Below are 20,586 nucleotides of genomic sequence, written 5' to 3' on the forward strand. Positions count from 1 at the left end.
ATATTAAAAGAGTTTCTTTTTCAGGTGGAATTAAATCCCTCTCTTTGGTTATCAGCAGTATCTCAGTACAAAGTGCGAGACACATTTTGTTCGTATGGAGTGATGGAACTATGCACAAAGGGCTTAGGATCATCCATAACTGCCCTCAAGCAGCGTGGTGTGAATTTAGCATGTGTTAGGACATGCGTCGTCGTTGCAGAAGAGAGACCTAGAGTTCAGCTTACCAGTTCCTTCTCCAAGTTATTTAGTGGACTAGGCCTATCCCCTAGAGCAGTGTCAACAAGCTTTGGTTGTCGTGTCAATGTTGCTATATGCTTACAAGGAGCTTCTTCACCTGACCCTACAACTGTCTTTGTTGACCTTAGGTCTTTGCGTCATGACAGAGTAACTCTTGTAGAAAGAGGTGCACCTCACTCTTTGTGTTTAATGGAGTCTGGGAAGCTTCTGCCCGGGGTTAAGGTTGTAATTGCTAATCCTGACACTAAGGGACAGTGCTCCGACTCACATTTGGGAGAGATTTGGGTTCAATGTAACCACAATGCTAGTGGTTACTTTACAGTGTATGGTGATGATGGGACTTCTAATGACCATTTTAATGCCCAGCTTGTGACTGGAAGCACAGGAGAAGTGTATGCCCGGACTGGATATCTAGGATTCCTGCGACGAACTGAATCTGTGCAAGCAGATGGAGAGCTTCATGATGCAGTGTTTGTTGTTGGGGCATTAGACGAGACAGTTATTTTGCGTGGAATGAGATACCACCCAATTGACATCGAGATGACGGTGATGCGATGCCACAAGAAGATCTCAGAATGTGCAGTGTTTAGTTGGACCAATTTGTTAGTGGTGGTTGTTGAACTAGATGGGGCAGAATATGAAGCCTTGGACCTTGTGCCACTCATCACCTCATCCGTCCTAGAAGAACACCAAGTCATTGTTGGTGTTATAGTTGTAGTTGACCCTGGGGTCGTTCCCATCAACTCTCGTGGGGAAAAGCAACGCATGCACCTGAGGGACGGGTTCTTAGCGGACCAACTTGATCCAATATATGTTGCATACAATATGTAAGTCTTAACACATATTGCTGTCAGCCTGGTAAAAAAGACATGATAATACCTTCTTTACATTTCCAACTCTCAGTATTGCCATGCATAATTGTGTTATGTAAAATCTTGAAAAAGTTGAAAGACAATACAGTACTATGCCATTAGAAAGTCGAGTGCATCTAATTTGTAAGAATTTCATAACAGTGGACAATCACATTTTTTTACACAGGAACTAATTAGTCCACCTATCAGCAACATCACTCTTGCAAACAAAATGTTAATAGCAATTCATTTCTACATTTATACATTTCGTCAGAATCTTGTGAACTTGAACTTTTGAAGTAAATTTTATTATTTACAAGTGCCATGTGCAGCCTTTTACAATTGCATTTGTAGTGTGATACATTTCAAATGAATTCAGTCATGAACTTCAGTAGAACCTAATTGATAGCTTGTGATAGTGTTTGTGAATTTTTAGAAAAGTTTTAATAGAAATAATGCTACTTAGGTATGAGTGACTCAGATAAATGACTTTTGTCACTAATCTGAGATGGTGATCGCCACTTTAAACTAGCCAAACATTGTACATAGTTTTATCTTGGCTTTGACTCAGGCCATTGTAAATATAGTATAAAATATATTCCCACTTTATTTAGTCTTTGTGATTTCTCAGTACTTCATTTTAATATGGGTGTGCATGTATATAATAACCAGCATATGTGCATACATTGACATGAAAGCTAAATGCACTACACTCAAGACACTTCCTAAAATGTTATGAACAATATGACTTGTTCTTTTACATTTAAACCACCTACATAAACAGACACATTCCCAATTTTTCAGTGACACTTTCATATTTATTAGTATTACACATCTGCACTGTATTTAAAGATTGCATAACCCAGTTACTGTTAGTTTTTATAGAATAATAGACCTTGACATGAACTGAATTAGCCATCTTTTTTCTCCTGTGAACATATATTTTCTGATAATTTTGTTATTGTAATATAGGATACAGCACTGTAATTACCAACATGTTTTTAAGGAGTTATGTAAATTGCTGTGTGTAATCAAAATATCAAGGTGTGTATAGTTTTACATTCATTTAAAAATACTATATGATTGATAACTTCAATAGTTTTTTACCAGTGTTTCATATAAAACACCATAGACGTAATTGTTCATTATTTAAAATGGTAAAGGTATTGTTTAGACTGCAATGCAGCCTTTTTAACAATACTACTGAAATTAGTTAATTTCATTTTTACCTACTTTGGTTGTGAAGTAAGTAATTTTACTTTCTTGACCAAACCTTTCACGTACAATTGTAAATAATGTCATTAAATAACCCATTGCAACAAAAATGGGTATCAAAGTTAACTACCGTGTAATTACATTCATCATATTATTAGTTACTCTCAAAGCCTTGAATGGTATGGACTTATGCTGACTTTCAGGGCACAACTCATTCTTAAATGTCACATGAATATCCTTGTTGTCATCCTGGCCTTACATATCAGCAGTGCAGCCCCTCCAATAAGTACTTGTCTTGCAATCACATCATTCACATATTTCTATATTTTCACATCTAGAAACTTGTGCCAAGTTTCCAACATATTTACTTTGCTCATTTCTTGGCATATACAATACTTTACACATTTCACATTTTTCTATACAAAAAAGTAGTTTGTAAAGTTAAACAACTACACAATGAAGTTTTGATGCTGAGAGATTCACTTGCACACTTACCACCTCTGTACATTTGTATAGTAGTAGAATATTTGTTACAGTCTCAAGCGCTTTAGTGAACGGCAGCTTTGATTGTTACAAAGCTCCTAGTTCAATTCAATGCATCCCTAAAACCAGCCAAACTTTCTCCCATATGTTTTCAAGAAATGTTCTGGTGTCAAGACAACATTGTATTTTGCAATGCTTTATTAATATTTTGGTAAAATTATTTATCATTTACACTATGGGAAACAGACCTTGGCAAACAAGAAGGGAGTAGTTTCTAGTTATATTGTAGATTTGCTGAGACACACTGCACACCTTGAGAGATGTTACAGTATCATATAGATTTTATATAGAGTTTAACTTAGATTGAAATGATTCTTTTCATTTATAGATATGAGAGTATTTTAAAGTCAAAATGGCTCAATTTTAATTTCTGCGAGTGCTAAATGACAATATTTCTTGGTCATACTTCAACTGTCTTCTGGGGTATCTTTATTGTTGTAAAGTGGTCATGCAGTTACTTGTCATTGTGTATTATAATAAAAAATAATTGATTTTGTAAGCTTCTGTATATCTCCTTAGAGTTCATTTATGACTGCAATGCTTAGTGAATAATGGGTATTCTTTATAAAAAATTTTTTGCATGTATGAATTCCCTTTTATAGAAGTTAAGTATCATGTTTTTTAAAACGTGTTGTTTATGTCCAGTTAAAGTGTAAAGTAGAAATCAAGTATTTATCACATATTTGGACTTTTTATATAAAATGATCTCCATACATATTTTCCGCATAAATGGAATCTCCTTTGTAATTGTATATCCCTAAGTCATGTCATTTTGCTTTATTATTTTTACTGTTTTGTCTGTACAGTTATACGATAACCATTTGTTTATAGTAATTGTTATTGTAATAATTTTCCATGAATATTTGTATAAATGCAATGAAAATAATTTAATCAAAATGAAAATTTTTAGAGTGACTGATTGGATGATGTTTACTGAGGCTGACAAAGTGGAGTTATATACTGAAACTTTGTGTGCTGTTGTATACTGTCGCTTTAAGAAATTTATGGGTTCAAGAGCAGCTGTGAGTATCCCTTGTTTTTGTATACTGTCTCTTAAACTACAGTACAAGCAATAAATGTCAGAAAGAAAGACTTATGTTTGTTACCTGAGTTTGAAGAAAAATATTTGTTCACTGTCAAGTTAACTGCAGCATTGGTTTAATTGTAGAAAAATATTACATCTTGGTGATGTGGGTTCACTGGATGCTGCAGTCATTGTTAATCTTATGAACCTTGATGCTTGCAACTGTAGCTACCCTGTAGAAAAATGTTTTTATATTAGTTAAAAGTGTGATAGGCTACATTGTGTAATTTTATTTAAAGATTTTATTATACTGGAGAGTTTAAATTGGACAAAATTAATGATACTTGTCTTCTACTATATGAGTATCATTAAAAAATTTTGGCTTTGTCTGAAAGAATAGTAACCAGACCTATCTTGGTGTGCCTGCATGTAAAAATTATATGTGGTCATACTCAATGGTTTGCTTTTATTGCGCTGCAGCATGGAAGTCATAAGGTGCAAGGGGAATCTGAAAATGGAGGCAAAAGAAAGCTGCATCAAGTGTGCAAAAGAACAACAATCCTGAAGTACATACCAGGTCATGGGGTCAGGGACAGCGCAGATGATCACTGGAAATTCAAAAATATCTACTACCAACTAAACAGACAGAAGAGACCTTGGGTATCAGCACTGTCCCAATGCACACTGACTGACAAACTCCCCATTCCTATTCCATAATCAAGAAGTGGACTGCTTAATTCATTCATTCAGGTCAGGAACAGCACAGATGACCTCTATCAAGACGTCAAAAAATACCAACCACAAACCCAACAAATAGGAAAGCCCATGGGCATCAGCATTATTCCAGTGCACACTATTTTGACTAACATTTTGGGGATGAGTAAACCATGTGCCATGAATCTGCCGTAAAAGGACAAAATGCATTAAGTCCAAAATTGCAATTTTCCCAAATTTGGTATTTATGGAATCAGCAGGAAGAGACAAACATAGCCAATATGGCACAAGATATAGGTAAGTAGCAAAAAAGTTATGAACTCTAAAATCTTTAACTTCAGTATTCTCAAAACAAGGGTTTTGGAGTTTTTGCATTCTGCCTTTTTTTTAGCAGAAATGCTGACACTTTAATAGAGAGTGACAGTGTTGAAAAATACATAAAACTGTCTCAATAACAGTGCCTTTAGGGTGTGGCCAAGAGCTATTTGAATGACCTCCATTAGTCTACCTAGCAATTTTAGGCAACCTTCAAGATAATCTACAGCAAGGATAATTTATCAAAGAATCTGAGCTTGAAGTAATAATTTTGTTAACAACATTTCATACAAGCAAGGGAAAGTTCTATAAACATTTTTTGGACACACATGCAGCACCCACAGAGCTTAGAAACAATAAGAGTTAGTGTTAGAATAATGCTGGAAATGTATTTGTTAATTCCCAATTCAATACTTTAATTGCCCTAATTACTCCCAGACAGCAATCCACTACAGACAGAAAACTAAGAACAGCTGGGCCTGGTAGGTTGGTACATGCACACAATATTCTTGGGGGCTACCAGTGGTTAACCGAACTGCCATGTGTGTGTCTGTTGATTGGTTGACATCCCCAAAGCTTCAAAACTATTCAGGTTTACTGTGTGTTTTGCCAATCATTGAGTTCTTTATTTACCAGTTTTCAGTGAAAACTTCAATTTCAGTTTGCAATCAACACACAACAGTTACTGCAAGCTGGTAGTTTTCTTATCCACGGAGGCAGTTGCAGAAGTTTCTTTAAGTATTTTCCTTTTACTAATTTCATTCACAGGTACTGAACCCTTCAGTCTCTTTGGGTTCACTTAGTGCACTTTAACTGTTTTTGTATGTGCTTGTTGCTAGTTACGAGTGTGAAGTGTAATTGCTAGTTATGAGAGTGAAGTGTAAGTCTGTGCCTAAGTAACAACCTTTTAACTTCCATATCTGAGGGCAGATAAGAACTCCCACCTTAATTTTTAAGAGAATATTAAGAAAGAAATTTTGTGTTTACACTTAAGCATGTAAGCATCAAAATCTATAGCTACAGTGTTGCAGAAAAATGTGGACAAAGCATGAAAAATCTTTTTAATAATGACAAAAAAGCATGGTATGAATCTTTATAGGGCAGGGTCCGTGATTGTGATCTATACCATATCGACTCCATTTCTTGGAGCTCAACTTGGCTTTACATTTAGTTTTCTCTGGTATCTGGCAGATTACCTGAAATAAGTGCTTTTATTTCACCCAGGTGACCCCCTCCCCCATAGATTTTCCTTTATTAAATCTCTGCCTACACTGGATAACTCTGACAATGAATTTATGAATACTTAAATTTGCAAACAATAAACAACAATTTTAAATTAAATAAATTTAAGAAATTATTTACAAAATTGTGTAAAATAAATTTTTCAAAATAAGATTTTCAGTAAGTTCAATTCAACAAATTTATGTAAGATTATGTTTTTTACTATGTAAAGTCAATATGTACATTAAGCCTATACTACAGGATAGCACAGGTGTGTACATACACATGCCCATCACAATACAGTATGTAAACTTTGCAATTATAGTGTTCCCCCCACCCCAAGTACAGCACTTGTTCTTACATGAATAAAAACCATCACCTTTTATAATACAAGTATCCTTCAGCACAAGCTGGGACAGTCATTGAACTTGAGTACAAGGGGTTAACTAAGGTAAAGGGGGAGTGGGGAATACCCCTCCATCACCCACTGACACAAGCTGCTCTTTCTTCAGCCATCATACAGGACAGACATGCTTCCATGTCTCTCCCTGTATGCTAGTTGGACTGAATGAGTAGCTTGTCACATTTTGCATTTTCATTGGAATTTTATTTTTGCACTTTTACTAATTTACTGTGTCCCTTTGGTTCTGGTTTTCTTTTGTTACAGAGAAGAAATATGACCAACAGTAATGTGAGGGATTTGGCCATCCTTGTGGTCACTTTATATCCCGCTTATCGGCAGATTTCACAAAAGTATTGTTAATTTTGTAGGGGTGAAGACTAAAATCTTTCACTTGTGATGTGCAATGGTCCCCTCCCTAGCAAGAAGTTTGGTAGTTTGGCGAGGGAGAAGGGAGGGCAGGTGGTGGTCACCAGTTTCTGATGCTGCTGGTCCCCTTCAGCTCTTTTTTTCAACACAAATGTAACACAAACCCTTTTTATATCATCTCATCAGGAGATGAGGAATTAACTGACACTCAGTAGTTGTCATACAAGTGTCTGCAAAAGGTCTAGCCTAATGTTAATATTCCAGGTTAGTCCATGTTTGGCTGCTTTCCTTGATGACTTGGCAGGAAATAAGAAGACCAAGCCTTCTCCTAACCCATCTGCTCTTTCTGCAGTTTCTGTAGCCCTCACAGCTTCTCCATCTACTGCAGGGAAAAGGATCCTCCAGCTGCAGCACCTCTTCCAGTAGCTGAACCTGTGGCAGATGTTTCGACATCTCCCATTCTAGACTAGCCCTTCAATATGGAGATGAACAAGGCATTCTGGAGAAAAAAGGAAGAAACATTCTTCCTCTTCACTGTCATCTTCAAGGTTGTCTTTGTAGGGTCCCACATGGACCCCACACACTGTCATCTCACCTGGCTCACTAATCTCCTCACAATAACATCTCCACACAAAACACGCAGACACAAGAAACACAGCATATGTCACACGTCTTTTATACATACTTTATATCTCCATTCATATTATTGTCGTGTTAAATGTATCTTTATTACCATACGCATCACAGTGTCAGCATTTCAGCCATATGTACCATAGCTTCTGTCATGTCTTGTATATATCAGTTTACATGTATGTATATATTCATCTGTCAACAAACACAAATGATTGTGTGGTGACCTCAGTTTTCGTTTGCCTAATGTCGAGATGCGACATTTCCACTCACAAGAGTTATTGACCTGTCTGTTTGTTGTCTGAATAAATTAGTAAGATTGTAAACGGTGACTCATACTCACACCTTCGCTACATTGGTGACCACGGAGATGACCAACCCAGCCAAACCCAACGATGCCAGCCTCTCCAGCGAGACCATCACTGCCGCCCACATATGTCTACCTCCATTCACACCCCAAGGAGATAAAGTTACCATTTGCCCAGTCAGACCCTCTCAATTTCTTTACTAAATCTATAGTCTGATTATACTGTAGCCTAGAGATAAAGCCAACCATTGAATCTTGGCTTTTCCTTACTTTAAAGGGAGCCTGAATGTCACGAACCACATCTCCCATTTCAGCAACACCATATGCCCTCCTAAGGAAACCTTTGAGATCATCCCATGTTTTGCACCTGCTAAACACACAGCTATGACAACGTTGACCAAATATCCCCTTTGTTGAGGGCGAGGAACCCTCAAGCTTCGTTAAATGCTTCATTGCCATTTGTAATTTAATTAGCATTGAGGTAATTTTCCATCCCCTCAATAAAAATCTCTACCGATTGGGGAAGAGTTCTATTCACTAACCCGGGAAATGGTTGAATTCAGAGCAGCTGTCGTGACCTTATGGACCAAGTCTTTGTCTTCATCCCACCTGCCATATTGTCTAAACAGGAAGGAACTCAAGTATCAAGAACAAGACCAGATCTCAATTCCATACAATAAAATCTCAAAAATCTCAAAAAATATATATATATATTCCCTAAGTCCATGAAAGAAGACCGAGAGAAAAAAGAATACGATATTTATTTTCCCTTTATCTAAGATATAAAAATAAAAGCCACCAGAAAGAAATACAATATGGCCCCTGTATTTGCGGTCTCACCTATTCAAGGATTTCTCTGTGGAATGTATATATACATTATTTGTGGGAAATTCGCCCTTTCACTGTATTTTTCACCGAGAAATATTCACTAATTGCTGTATTTTCATGACTAAATGTACTTTTTGTGATAAAACTATTAAAATACTCAGGTACAAGCATTTTTAGAGATTTTTTTTTGTTTGAACTATCAAAATAGGCAGTTCTAAGTGTTTTTAGGGGGGGTTTTAAGTATTCTGAATTTTAGCTATTTGCAGGGGGGCTATGCATCCACCACAAATACAGGGGGTTTACAGTATTCCTGTGGAAAAAAAAATGAAACTTCAAAATAAATAAAATCTACGAGCAAACCTTGCAGGGGAAAAAAAAAAGTCACCATCTCACACACTTGTGGTCAAGGTTAGTCAATCACCTGGTTAACCATTTGAAGGTCAGAGAGAAAACCCCCAAGTCATCCAGACAAGAAAGGAGAAGAAAGATGAGAGAAGAAAAGGAGGAGGAGGCAAAAGGGAGAAGAGGATGCTGATGAAACCCCCCCATACCACTCCCCCACTGCGTTGCAATGCAAGCAATTCTGCTGAGCCTGCAGAACCCAGAAGAACAACAGGCCAACAGCTGTCTCTGGGTCAGGAATGTTAACCCCAGCAGAAGTCAGCAACACCTCCCTGACCACAAGCACTCGCTACAAGCATGGGCATGTAAGGAACATATATTCACTCAATATAATAAACTTACGGTAAAACCAAAATAATCAACCCATCACACGTACTCTCTCCAAACAACCTAGCAAACGTGCCCTTACTTCTCCTTTTAGACCTTCTCTTATGTTCCACCAACTCTAGCTGTTTATCTCCCCAATTCATATCTCCTTCTATTTCTTCACTCTCCTTTTCCTTCTCCTCCCTTAACAACTTCCTAATGGGATGCTCCATTATGTATTTCAGTGGTTCTCTCCATCTCCTCTACTGATTATAGTGCTTTTATTACCTTTACATTTCCTTCTTCATTCCTGTCCTCTAATACATAACTCAATCCATTTGACCACACCGTTTTCACTACATACGGACCTTCATACTTCTCACACATCTTACTCACTGTCAATCTTCCTTTCTCAACCACTCCTCTCAACACCTTATCCTCTACTCTGAAACTCCCAAACCTTTCATTCTCCTGCCTCCACACATCCCACTCCTCTTCATTCAAATTCAACCTGGCTCTCACATACCTCTCATAATTCATTGACATACTTTTATATATTGACCCTTTATACATTGCTACCACTCTTCTAACAAGAAATCCCATTCATCCTCTCTTATCAGTCAACATCTGTAACCCCTCACTCAGAGTCCTCATAGTTCATTCAGCCAACCCACTGGCACTTGGCATGCACTTTTTTTTTTTTGCTTTGCTCAATTTAATGTACCATACTTCACTACAAGTTTAACTGACTCTATGATTAACACATGTATCATAACAGTACACAAGAGAAGATTTTATTACTTAATATTTCACCTCTAATCACCAGAAAATTATTAAACAGGCAAATTTCACATGTAGGCAAGAGAACACTGAACAGGCTAAAGTAAGTTTACCCACACATGGAATAAGTGCTACAGGATACTCTATGGGCAGGGTGAGTAAGAGGCACTATTCCCATGTTGATGGTTTATTACAAAGCACCTAATCGTATAATCCAGGACAACTGGCTTCTTCATGCCAATATCTTGTATTAGGACCACGACATAGTGTCGCATCTAATCACAGATATAATAACATTTAATTGGGTCGTATTAATAATATCAGTGACTTGATACATATCTATCCTACGTCCCCTGCAAAAGCTCCAAATTACTCCAAAACACAGGTATACTCAATAGTCAAGATTAAACACACACAAAAAATATATACATATACAGTATAGTACAGTAATTATTAATTTCCGCTAATTCTGCAGGTTCAATGCAGATTGACTTATGATAATCCAGTATAAAGAGAAATTGAATAAAACTAACAAGAGTTGGGATAGCGCATAGTATGGTAATCTATAGTAAACAGTAGCCTAGCCTGCAGTATACTATACATATGGTAGAGTAATTATTAATACCAGCTAGACTTGCAGACCAATGATTGACTATGATAATTCAGTATAAAAAGAAATTGAATAACAAGAAAAAGAATCAGACTGTACTGTAAGGGGTACTCACCAAGATCCGTCCGGCGTGCCGCACACGTGAGAACGGTCAAGCTGTTCATGGATACGATAAACTAAAAATTGGAGGAGGAGGATGATAAAGCTGCAGGATCACCAACTCGCTCCTCTTTCAGATGGTGTTTCTTCTTCTGTTAGTTCAGGTGTTGCAAAATTAAGAGATGAAGGGGATTGAGGCGCAAATGTCAGGGTAGGGTTTGGGTTGTAGTAGGGGAGGCAGAAGATGCCACTGGAGTGCGTTCTCTAAAGAAGTGTTCCATCGCCGGTTGCATGTGCGTTTAGTTCTTAAGTAAATGACTCAACATGCAACAGCGTCTTTTGATGCTCTCTAACTTTAGCAAACCGTTCCATGTTCCCAAATTCCATTCACTCAAAAGTTTCAGTCCATGTTCAAATGAGGCAAAAACCTCTGCCAGAGCTTTGTCGTAAACTTTCGCTTGGCTCTTCTTCAATTTCTTCTTCCTTGTCTGCTCTTTTTTTTCTCTCCTGCAAAGCAATCAAACTAACTTTGCCATTAGCTCTATATCTTGCACATCTAAAAGAGTTGGATGTCTTCTCATCAATTTCTAAATCTAAACTTCTCCCAAGTGTCAAGATCTTTTATTAATTTAAAACAACTTTCATCTTTATTGAAACCTTTACATGAGTTCACATACACTGTAAACAGATTTTTCCAACTCATTCACATCTTTTCTTTCTTCTACCTTCACGCCTTTCAATGTTCATAATGGGTTCAGAACATTGAATTCCCTTCCCAGAAAGTTCTGAGATCTTTTCTCATTATCCGTAGCCCTGAACAGCCTGAGCAAACGTGTTCAAGATAATAGGCCTCTAACATAGCCACAGCGCCCTAATCCATGGGTTGTATGAGAGAAGTTGTGTTTGGTGGCAGAACACAACTTTTACGTTCGCTAATATCTCCGATGTTCTGAGGGTGGCTGAGCATTGTCTAGCATCAGCAGAATTTTGAAGGGGATTTTGTTTTCCTACAATAATCTTTTCACTTCTTCGAACAGCATTGCAGTCATCCATGCTTTCTTATTATGACGGTAATGCACAGGAAGCGATTATTGTCGATTCTTTAATGCCCTTGGTTTTTTCGGATGATAAACCATGAGTGGCTTAAGTTTATACCAGCCACATCCCCAAGCAGAAGAGTCACTCGATCTTTGTATGCCTTAAACCCAGGTATCATTGTTGCTTCTTTATGGATGCCGGACCATTGAGGCATCACGCTTCAATACAGTCCTGTTTCGTCGACAATAAAGATCTGCGCTGCAAGCACCCATTCATCAGTAACCCATCTTTTGCAAACATCCTGAAATTTAGCGGCTCTTCAACGTCAGCGCTTGCTGCTTCACGCTAATTTCACACTATGAATATTATGATGGTTCTTGAAGTGATGAAACCATCCAGCACTTGCTACAAAACTTTTGTTGTGGATATCATCATAGTTTTTCTTCAGTTCATCAACATGCGAGTCTCTGCTTGAATGGTTAAATTGATCTAATTTTACCTGTACCACTTAAAAACTGTAAATGCGCCATTCTAAAACATAAGGACATAGAGCATTTCAGAACAAAGCGAAAGAGACAGAATAAAGAAGTTTTTAAAAACGAGGTTGAGAAGACTTCTAACTACTCTCTCTCCTTTGCTTCTTCCTAGTCACCAGGAGCTTTGTATTGCTTCCACTAGTTTTCATACTCTTATTTTCGTTCCAGTCTTTTATCTTTTAAATGTTCATTTTTCGTTCGCTTCTTATCTTTTAAATGTTTATATGACCTCTGCCCCTGATTCTACTGTCAACCCTATATATTGTGACACTAGAAAACTTACAATCAATCAACCAGTCATCACCTATGCCATCAGCATACAACAGCACTACCTTAACTAATCTTTCTGCACCCTACTTCTGTTGTAGTCTAACTGATTGCCTTGGTAAAATGCATCATCAAAATCCAGGACAAACGATCATTTTAATCCCTTTCTCCTTATATGGTACTTCTATAATTGCTGCATTATGAAAATTACCTCTTGCCGGTTCCTTTGGCAAGAAGCTGAACTGACAGGTGATTGTAACAATTTTCCTCAGCTTTTCTTTAGCAGCACCTCCACATTTTCATAGCATGCTCAAGTACTCTTATTCCCCTATATTTTTTATACAATAGTACAGCACCTCCCATTTTCTGGTTCATATATATACTGTATATGGTTTTTTTCTCATTTACTGCTCTTCTAGTCCTATCTCTTCCTTTATCAAATTTTATATCCTCTAGTTAGCTGTACACCAGCTAGTTCTCCATTTGCTTTCGGTAAACTGTCAGTAATTTCTGATGGTCCTGGGGTTTTGAACTGTTCATCTTCCTTAGGGCAATCCTCTGCCAAAGCTTCAAGGGTTTCCTCTTCTTGTTAACTGTCCATTGTACATCTTGACTTCCACCACCACGAGAGCTTAAATTCTTTGTGTGAATTTTGGTCCTAATACCATGTATGAACATTCAAGAGTACTGTAAGCATTTTGAAAATTGTTTGCTCCAGCCACCTCTTTAATTTGTATAAGGTTGTGAACAAATAATTTATGCAGCTGTAAAGTACAAGCATTGTCGCCTATGGTGTTGAAGTGAAGGTGGCAGCTTCAAGATTTGCATTCCAAATTTTATGGCTTCTTTTTAAGTAGTTTAACCGGATCACTGAGCCAATTTCTTTAGCTCTCACAGGAACTGCTCAAAGGATTTACAGTATCTTTATTAATGATAAAGCTTAGATTTCGTTTATCAAATTATAGCTATTGAAAATTTTAACTGGGTTACTGAAGATAGAGATCCTGACAAACTTTCTTAAAATTATTTTTTCCAAAGCTTCATATTTGCTGTTGATTAAATTTTGGATGTTCCCATAAATATGTTCAACTGCTGTTGCTACACTGCATTCTATACCTATACGGATTGGATCATGTGGATTATCCATCCGATATCCATGTGTCAAATGAGTGACCAATTCTACTTAAAGTCAAAATCACCTGTGTTTGTCATTCCTTTTCATGTGATTAATTTTATATTTCAACTGGGCTTGATCAGTTTTAATTTGTTATTATGTTCACTATTCCATATACTTAGCCTTTTACTAATTATAATGGGTTTTAGAGATGTTTACAACCATAAGTTGGAATATCTACATCTGATCTTGTCATAGTAATAAGCAGGTTTGGTTGCTTTATTGGCTTCACTTCCTTTAATGCCTAAAATTTAATTTATATGTAATTTATATAATTCATATAATTTATAAACTGAAAACTTAACTTGTTGTGCAAGGATCTTTTTTGGATTACAAATTTGAAGGGTATCTATAACACTTCCATAATCACTGATAATTATAAATTTCAGTGATAGTATATCTTTAATCATTTTAATGGCTGCTCCTATTGTTGTAAAAACTAAAGAATTTTTAGGTAAGGAAAACCAGCATGTTTTGTTGGGTAACATGGCTGCAAACCCATGCTTGACAAAGATTTGAATCCATCAGCAAATATTGCAGAGTGAGCTGTAAGTCTTTTATGTTCCACTGCAAGTAGCTTAAGAATTTCTGAGGTATATATTGTGTTTAAATAAATATTTTAAGTGTACAGTATACATATTTGTATTTTATGCACAGTGCGAAGAAGAGGTAGTTCTACTGTATCACTTATACATTTGGTGACAAAGGCTACTGACCAATTGGTAAAGGTGGTGAGTAATTATTGATAAATATATTTCTCTGATTAAAAAGCTTTTTGTTGGGGAATCATTTTCCCGCATTTTTACTGCACTGAACATTATTACTATGTTACGATGAAGAGTTAGAAGTGGTTCATCACTTTCAATTTGGACAGAAAATCTGGGGAAGATTTAGAAGTTCCACTGCATATTCTCAGTCCTTCATTATGAATTGGACCCTGACTTTTGAAAGCTGTATCTGAGGCTGAACTGTACATGTGATGGGTGGCAAGGTATTCTTGCGAGTGTCAGGGAATGGTCCACAAAACTTTGTCTGGGGATCCAGCTAGTGCACCATTTAAGGATAGCCTCATGGAAAATTACAGCTGGCAAGTGAATGGTGGTCATACAAGTTTATAATGAGTATGAAGCTGGGCTGTTTTGGAATACTCAGCCTCAAACACTGCCAGCATTAAGAAAAGCAAGTAAATTCAGTGTTACAAATTATGATGGAATCCACTGCATTAAACCATGTCTGGCTGGCACTAAAGGGAATTATAAACTCTCTGCAAGTATGTTACAGCATTTCTCAGAAAGCTTGATTCACTTCTCCAGTAACAGTAAAGTTACAATGTCTACTGGAAGATTCTTGCCGAGAAATGTGCCACATCCAAGATGTAAATCTGGAGATTCAGCCATGTTAGGGGAAAATGCCATCAGTTATCCAATATTTGCTGGGAACAGGACACCTCAAGCACCTTAGCTGTCCATCTATGTTGTTATTTACCAGAGACAATCAAAAGCTTCAAAGAACAGGATATGACCAAACACAACTATTACTTTAATGTACTGCACATTTTCAAGTGTGTATTTGTTGCTTAACATGCCACTCATTTTTGTAGTCATCCATATTCTGTTAGGCTGTCACTGTGGTAAAATGCATGGTATCAGAGGTCTCTCATACCTTTTACTACATAACTGAGAGGCAGTCTTTCAGGTAGCATAATGGCTGCAAATGCTTTGCTGCATTAGAGAGGCAGTAATGGTGTTTTAAAGTGTCATGCCCTTTTGAATCAGTTGTTACAATGTATCTCAACTGCAGTTTATATATACTTTTATTTTCATTTGTCAATTTGCACTTGCATTGTATTATTTTCTTATATCTCTGCTTTTCTTTTTCCACATATATGCAGCTTACTATGAAGAGTTGCTTAACCAGTTAATGAACAGTTTTATGTACTCCACTGGTTAACAGAATTTATGGATTTATGAATATTAATAAAATTTGTCTTAGTATGTCCAGTTACGGAATTCATGTAGACAATTATGATGGGTTTATTTTATTTTTAAAACACTCTCATCTAGTCATGGAATTAAATCTATCCTCTATCACTGGATAATATTTTAAAGATAAAACAAATGAAATACCTATCAGAATATACCAAAAATACATTTAGAACAATAAGTGATTTGAAAACTGAGGAAAAGATTGAGGAAAACTACAGACTTGTTCAAAAGCGGCCAAATTTCATATACATACTTCAAGACCTCTGTGGCCACAAACTGTATTTTCAAAACTACCGTACGTCTTATGACTATGAATAATTAATGATAAATTGTCCATCATGCAAGTGCTCCTCCAGAACCAACAGTGCATTATATTATAAGCACAATAGTACTCTGAATATATAAATCCCTTGTGTTTTCAATATGAACCCCTCCCTTAGCAAAATTAATATTTTAAATTTTAAATTGCTATTTCCATACAGCATCAATTACTGCATGATATCAACAGCTACTACTGCAAATGGCTAGCAGTAATCTTTTAACTAGAACTCTGGTGTTCAACGTAAATATCATTACTTAAGTACTCGCCCTCAACAGGGACCTTCTTGTGAATAAATTGTTTCCTACCCTCAGAAAAATCAGATGCTAATCCACAATCACCCTTCAGAACCCACTTAGTTGTCAAGAGGCCTTCCATTCCTACTGGTCCACGAGCATGAATTCGAGCAGTACTGATGCCAACCTCTGCACCCAAACCTAATCGGAAACCATCAGCAAACCTGGATGACACATTATGGAAGACACAGGCAGAATCCACAGAGCTGAGAAAATGGTTTGCTGCCTCTTCATCTTCTGTGATAATGACATCAGTGTGAGAAGAGCCAAATCGGTGTATGTGGTCAACAGCTTCCTCAATATTTGATACCACTTCAATGATGCATTCAAGGTCACTAAATTCAACCCTATGAAAGAAAGTTGGAAAGCTATTAAAAAAAGTCTATGTAATGATTAAACTCAATATATAAATAGCCAGTATGATCTGCTTATTATTCTACAACTGTAACCTGCTTGTACGTAATATTAAAACATATAGAGCACTCATATTCCCATTTAGGAATACAAAACTACAGTGGTTTCCAAGTGCAAAAATTGTACTCTGGTATATGAATCACATATTAAGTAAAATCGTGGAAAATTTTGAATTATATATTATTCATTTTAAGATGAACAAAAATATGCAGAATCTGTTAAAACTAGACATACTGTGCATTTACAGCATCAGGACAACTTCAATACAAAGATTACTTTTAAACTGACAATGTTTTTCTATCATATCCCTTTTCCTCTTTAAGGGCTGGGTGTTCACCTTCCAGTTATCGGAAAGTTTTGGAATGAGGTGCGATTGCTCTGCCATTGTCCAGCATGGCTGTAATCACCATAATCAGCCAACCAACAAGTAACTAATTCACCAAGTAGGTCAACATAAGTACAGTAAGTATTCAGGGAAATGGACCAAGGCAACTTTCCCTTAATCTAGATTTGTATAAGGAACCTCACTGGTCAGGTGAAGATGGCAGCCACTATATAGGTGAAGATGGCAGCCACTATATCATGGGACAGTAACCATCTTATATCTATGTGTGAATGCATGCATGTATATATATATATATATGTATATATATACATAATATATATATATCTGTATATATATATATATATATATATATATATATATATATATATATATATATATATATATATATATATATATATATTTATGTTGATATATATATATATATATATATATGCTTATTTAAAAGCATTTATATATGCTGCTGCTGCTGTTGATATACATAAATTATAATACAGTATATATATATATATATATATATGTAAATATATATATATATACTGTATATATTTATAATGTTATCATTAACTTACTTGAATGTTTCTGCAAGTGGAGGACCAAAGGTCAACATCTTAGCCAATCGAGGACCAGCCTGAATTTTTACATTTTCTCTGATGAGTGTCTGGCAAACTCTGTTGAATAACTGTGAGTTGTGGAATATTTCTTCATGTATCAAGAGCGTCTCCATTGCATTACACGCTGATGGGTAATCACATTTGGCATCACGAACTGTGGAATTTAAAAATGAATACTTACTTTAAAACATGTAAAACAGAACCATAACACTGCATACATATACTATATATAAAACACCAAGCAAGTCTCTCAGTAAAAAAAAAAAAAAAAAAAAAAACCAAGCGTAATCAAAGTACTGTACCTGAAAAAGAACCTACCACTCTAACAACATTAATGCCTTCCATTTAGTATTTCTAATGGTTACTTAGAAAAAACTAATACAGTGCAGGATTTTGAATTAATAACTTTGAATGGGAGAGCCAACTCGGTCACCCTGCAAAAATGACAAGGATGGGGGTTATAATAAAATTACTTTTAATTCAAGAAATAGAGAAATGTTTGGCCAGATAGCACAGACTGATTTGCAGAAGTTTTTTTCATATAATACTGATTGTATCTACCAAGTTTAGTGATTTTTTGTTTTGCTGGCAACATAAGCTTAAGCACAATAAAATTTCAAAATACTCCTGAGTCCAATTAGCAAGAGAGTATGGGTTATGAGCTGGTTACATAAGGTGAGAGAATGTGCAGCCTCGTTTCCTTGCAGGAACCTCCTTGATAGGGGTAGCCATAAGGTTGCAGTCTTAAGAACTAAGACTATAAACTCCCTTGGAATAACAAAATTAATATTTGGAGTTAATCACAATTACAGCAGAAATTGGAGGTCTTTGCGGATGCACAAAAGAAGCAGGTGTGCCAAGAAGAGCCTAATGCAATTAGAAAATTTACATGGAATTTTAAGCAAAAATCAATAACATAGCAAAGCAACCAGGCTTGTCTCTAGAAATCATAAATGGTAAATGATGAATTGCCTCACAGAAAAGAATATATAAAACCTGAAAGCTTTGGTACTTAAAAATCCTCCACATTTATCTCAAGCTTTGAAGAATGAAGCCAAAAACTTTTCTAGAAGTATTAAAAGAATGTACATGTACTCCTGCCTTTGAAGCCAAAGAAAAAATGCTGATTGGAGGACAAAAAATAAACATCTACAGAGGGAACAAATCATAGTCTGATGTCCTTTAGATATGCAAAATGAAGAAATTGCTGACTGTACATAATATTTTTTATATTTCTCTAGACTATAACTCTGTAAACTTCCCTTCACTGGCATCATGAGGTTTTGGATCTCCTACCCCTTTAAAAATATACTCTTGGCTTGAATAGCACTAAATATGCTGATACTTCTGTTAAACTGAAGGAGCAAGTCTTTAAAACGTTTAATATATGAGGAAAAATACTGGATGTACACATATTGTACAGAATTTAATAATTATGCCATACGCATCAAGGAAATATTAACGAAATCCACCACCAGTACTAAAATTATGGTTATGCTCACTTCTGGGTACAGGGCTATTATTCAGAATCCCCTAATTATGAAAACATAATTTAGCAATACATTATTTTAGAGTAGTTTAAATAAATTCACACTAAAGGTGCAAACACTATAGTTTTTCATAAATGTAACCACTAGAAAATGTATTTTTTGTTCAGAAAAATAAAAGCTGTAAAAACGAGAGATATAATCTGTAAATTTAAATTCTGTAACTGTGAACTTAAAATATGGTTAACTGTATTTTACCATGTATACATAAGGCATACTGACGTACCAATTTTCACTGCTTTTTCCACATCAGCATCCTTGTCAACATAGACATGACATATTCCCTCAGCATGACCAAGGACAGGAATGGACTGTGACTGTTCTTGAATGGTTCTCACTAACTCAGAGGACCCTCGAGGGATCACAAGATCAATTTCTCCATCAAGTTGTAAAAGATCTGATATTTCATCCCTTTTGGTCACAAGAGAGATTGCCCCAGTAGCTCCAACAGTTGAAAGAGACTCCTTTACCAAATCAATCAACACCTGATTGCTGTGGTAAGCTTCCTTTCCTCCTTTCAAGAGTAATCCATTGCCAGTCGCCATAGCTAGTGCTGCTACTTGGGGTAAGCAGTCTGGCCGGGACTCGAAAATAACCAAGAGGACACCAATTGGAACTGTCACTTGTCGTAGTTCTATGTTCTCTGCAATGATTGTCTTGGAAAGAGTCCTGCCCAACGTATCAAGAGATGATGCAGCTATCTGCCTCAAGCCTTCTGCAAGACTATTCAGTTTAGCTGGTGTCAGTCTTAAGCGAGCCATTAATGAAGATGACAGACCACTCCTTTCTGCTTCTTCCATATCCCTCTGATTAGCTACTAATATATCTGGTTGTCGAGTTTCCAAAAGTTCGGCCAATGTCTTGATGGCTCCAGCTCGTTGACTTGGATCTAAGCTTTGTAGCAGACGACTGCCAACTCTGGCATTCTTAGTAAGAACTTCAACTTCGAGTCCACTGTCACTGTTATTTGTGAAAAATGTTCCAATTTTACGTCCTTGTACAATTCCCTTTATAGCACCTTGCGCAAGGCCATTGCATATAACTACAGATGTGCCTCTGTCTAAAGCCCAACTTGCTGCCTTCACTTTAGACTCCATCCCACCTGTGCCAACAGATGACTTCTCACCAAACATCAGTTTTTGAGATGTCTCACGACAAAAATTATCGATGAGGCGTGCACCTTCTTCGCTTGGAGGCTTGTT

General features: G+C 36.4%; 2 protein-coding genes across 5 annotated transcripts in view; one reads left to right on the forward strand and one right to left on the reverse strand.

The window, feature by feature from the left end:
* Window positions 1-3,936, forward strand: part of DIP2 (disco-interacting protein 2) — a 61,723-nt gene extending 57,787 nt beyond the window's left edge. For all 4 annotated transcript variants that reach the window (XM_067096038.1, XM_067096035.1, XM_067096036.1 and 1 more), the window contains one exon: window positions 25-3,936. In XM_067096038.1, coding sequence (XP_066952139.1) covers window positions 25-1,068 — 1,044 coding nt within the window. In that variant the 3' untranslated portion in view covers window positions 1,069-3,936. The remainder of the gene's footprint in view (window positions 1-24) is intronic.
* An 11,952-nt stretch (window positions 3,937-15,888) lies between these two features.
* Window positions 15,889-20,586, reverse strand: part of P5CS (Delta[1]-pyrroline-5-carboxylate synthase) — an 82,330-nt gene continuing 77,632 nt past the window's right edge. Inside the window, exons 5-7 of the mRNA XM_067096034.1 lie at window positions 19,611-20,586; window positions 17,796-17,991; window positions 15,889-16,813 (exon numbers count right to left, since the gene is read on the reverse strand). The exon at window positions 19,611-20,586 is cut by the window's right edge and continues 363 nt beyond it. Of these exons, the coding sequence (XP_066952135.1) occupies window positions 16,390-16,813; window positions 17,796-17,991; window positions 19,611-20,586 (1,596 nt within the window). The 3' untranslated portion in view covers window positions 15,889-16,389. The remainder of the gene's footprint in view (window positions 16,814-17,795; window positions 17,992-19,610) is intronic.

This window comes from Macrobrachium rosenbergii, chromosome 52 (assembly GCF_040412425.1).
Source record: "Macrobrachium rosenbergii isolate ZJJX-2024 chromosome 52, ASM4041242v1, whole genome shotgun sequence".
Taxonomy (NCBI): Eukaryota; Metazoa; Arthropoda; class Malacostraca; order Decapoda; family Palaemonidae; genus Macrobrachium; species Macrobrachium rosenbergii.